At 30.4% G+C, this 2,016-nt stretch overlaps 1 protein-coding gene across 1 annotated transcript; it reads right to left on the reverse strand.

Annotated features, from left to right (window-relative positions):
- Positions 1 to 792: 792 nt before the first annotated feature.
- On the reverse strand, positions 793 to 1,793 carry LOC140893033 (uncharacterized protein At5g65660-like). The gene is made up of 2 exons (XM_073302104.1): positions 1,454 to 1,793; positions 793 to 966 (listed from the first exon to the last, which is right to left on the reverse strand). Exons 1-2 carry the CDS (start codon positions 1,673 to 1,675, stop codon positions 820 to 822), a joined length of 369 nt encoding a protein of 122 aa, XP_073158205.1. The 5' UTR covers positions 1,676 to 1,793; the 3' UTR covers positions 793 to 819.
- Between the last annotated feature and the right edge of the window lie 223 nt (positions 1,794 to 2,016).

Consider the following 2,016-nt stretch of genomic DNA (forward strand, 5'->3'; position numbering starts at 1 on the left):
CCTCATGTTTAATGATGCATTCTATAAATTTGACTTCCTCGGTATATTTTTAATATTTTCACTGGTGCTATGTCTGATGATTTATTATTATTATTTAATTAAAAATCTACCCCTTTACTAATTATTTTTCAAAGAATTTTTTTAACACTATTTTTCAAAGAATTTGGTTGAGCATTAACTAATTTTACAAAAATATCCTCAAATTCTCATTTTCTTTTAACATCCCTCAAACTTATCTCCAACAACAACTCATCAATAATTATTTATCATACTTTCATATATTTGTAAACATTTTAATTATATATATACATGATTCTAAAATTTTGAATATTTAATTAATCATGTTATTTTTTAGAATAACATAAAAAATAATTAATATAAAAAATATACGTATTAAACACATATCACTTGCAAGGTGACGCTCGATATATATAAAACACTTATGCTTGTAAAATAATTTTCTGAAACGTTGGCTCAGCCACCCTCAATCAAATGCACCAATATATTAAGTACAAAACAGTCTCTAGATTGAATTGTTAAAACTTTTGTGTGTCATGAGCTGTTCTTATAGTTACGTTGTTATTTTGTTATTTTGTATTGCTTAATAGTTGCGAAGGCTCGCTGCATTTCATAATTACTTAGGTGATGCCCGAATCGATTGAATGAGAAATTCACTAGAGAGAGGCAGAATAACCGGAAGAAGGTGTAAATATTTTTGGGCTGAAAATTTTGTTAAAAAAAAAAAAAAAAACATAATCACTTTTTTAAAACATTTTCAAATAGTACGTACTTTAAATTAATAGACAAATGCACTATCAATCAAAACAAAGGGACAGCGATCCCCGGAGGCTGGAAGCCGATATTCCCGACTGGCGAAGGCTTATTAATACACGGACATGGCAATGCTATGAACTTTGGAATATTATCTCCTGCCATTATTACGGGCATGCTCTGATCATTCACATCCTAATTAAAAAGAATAAAATAAATCAATATAATTTTCCATTTCAAAAACAATTTTTTATTTTTTTAAAAAAAAGAATAGGAATCTATACAATTTAATTAAGAGAGATGGGTGAATATAGTAACTGAATTTGGTGAGATTTTTTTAATATACGTACAATAATGCTCTAGTTAGTTTTTTTTTTTTTTTTTTTTTCCAAACTTTGATTTACTTTTTTTTGTGCAAATCTTTTTATTCTATAATTTAATTACAAAATTTATGAAACAAAAATAAATTAAAAACAAAATCATGATTGTACAAGCTCGTAACACAAACTCCGAGACGCTAGTTATAATTAAGACCATTAATGAATCTATTCAAGTAATTTTAAATGGCATGTTAATTTCAAACCATATCAGCTCGAATACCAAAATTATTGCACAATTATGATTTTAAAAAAAAAAAAACAAAAGACCAAATATATAATCTTAAATTTTCAAATATTGTTACCATGGAGGGAGAAGGCGTAGGCTTGGAGGGGCCAGCATCATGAGGATCGACGGCGGCGCCGTGGGATATTGAAAAGGAGCGGCGGAGCTTATCCCAGTGGTAGCAGCAGGAGAATATTCCGCTTAGGCTGAATATCACGAGCAAAACAAGGGCTGTGCCCAGTGGAAACCCTATCGAAGGCCCCGAACCCGAACCCGGATTAAGCGGATAACTAGCTGCCATTCATATATATATATATCAATCAAAGCAGACGTTGTTTTTGCATCGATTATATAATTATATCACTTGATCTTCCCAATTCCCTCATTCGGGGAGTGAAGGAAATTAACTAAACCTCCAAATGTTATGGCAGAGGGGCTATGGGTTGCTGGGAATTTATTGGTTTATTAATATTCGGATCGTTTTGTTTTCATTTTCTTGGAGGATTCTTATTTTTTTTTAATTATTCAAGTGCACGCGTTGTGTGTTTGTATAGTCCCATTTTTTGTAACGAAAAATCAAAAAAAGTAGAAAGTAGGTAAACTGAAAAAATACAGAAACCTATATAGTAAATACAAGGGGAA

Source organism: Henckelia pumila, chromosome 3 (genome assembly GCF_033568475.1).
Source record: "Henckelia pumila isolate YLH828 chromosome 3, ASM3356847v2, whole genome shotgun sequence".
Classification (NCBI taxonomy): Eukaryota; Viridiplantae; Streptophyta; class Magnoliopsida; order Lamiales; family Gesneriaceae; genus Henckelia; species Henckelia pumila.

What these genes read in the sequence shown, in the direction of transcription:
- LOC140893033 (XM_073302104.1), bottom strand. Translation starts at nt 1,675, where the DNA reads ATGGCAGCTAGTTATCCGCTTAATCCGGGTTCGGGTTCGGGGCCTTCG. An exon ending in CTACGCCTTCTCCCTCCATG is followed by an intron (nt 967 to 1,453) that starts GTAACAATATTT and finishes CTTTTTAATTAG; the next exon opens with GATGTGAATGATCAGAGCAT.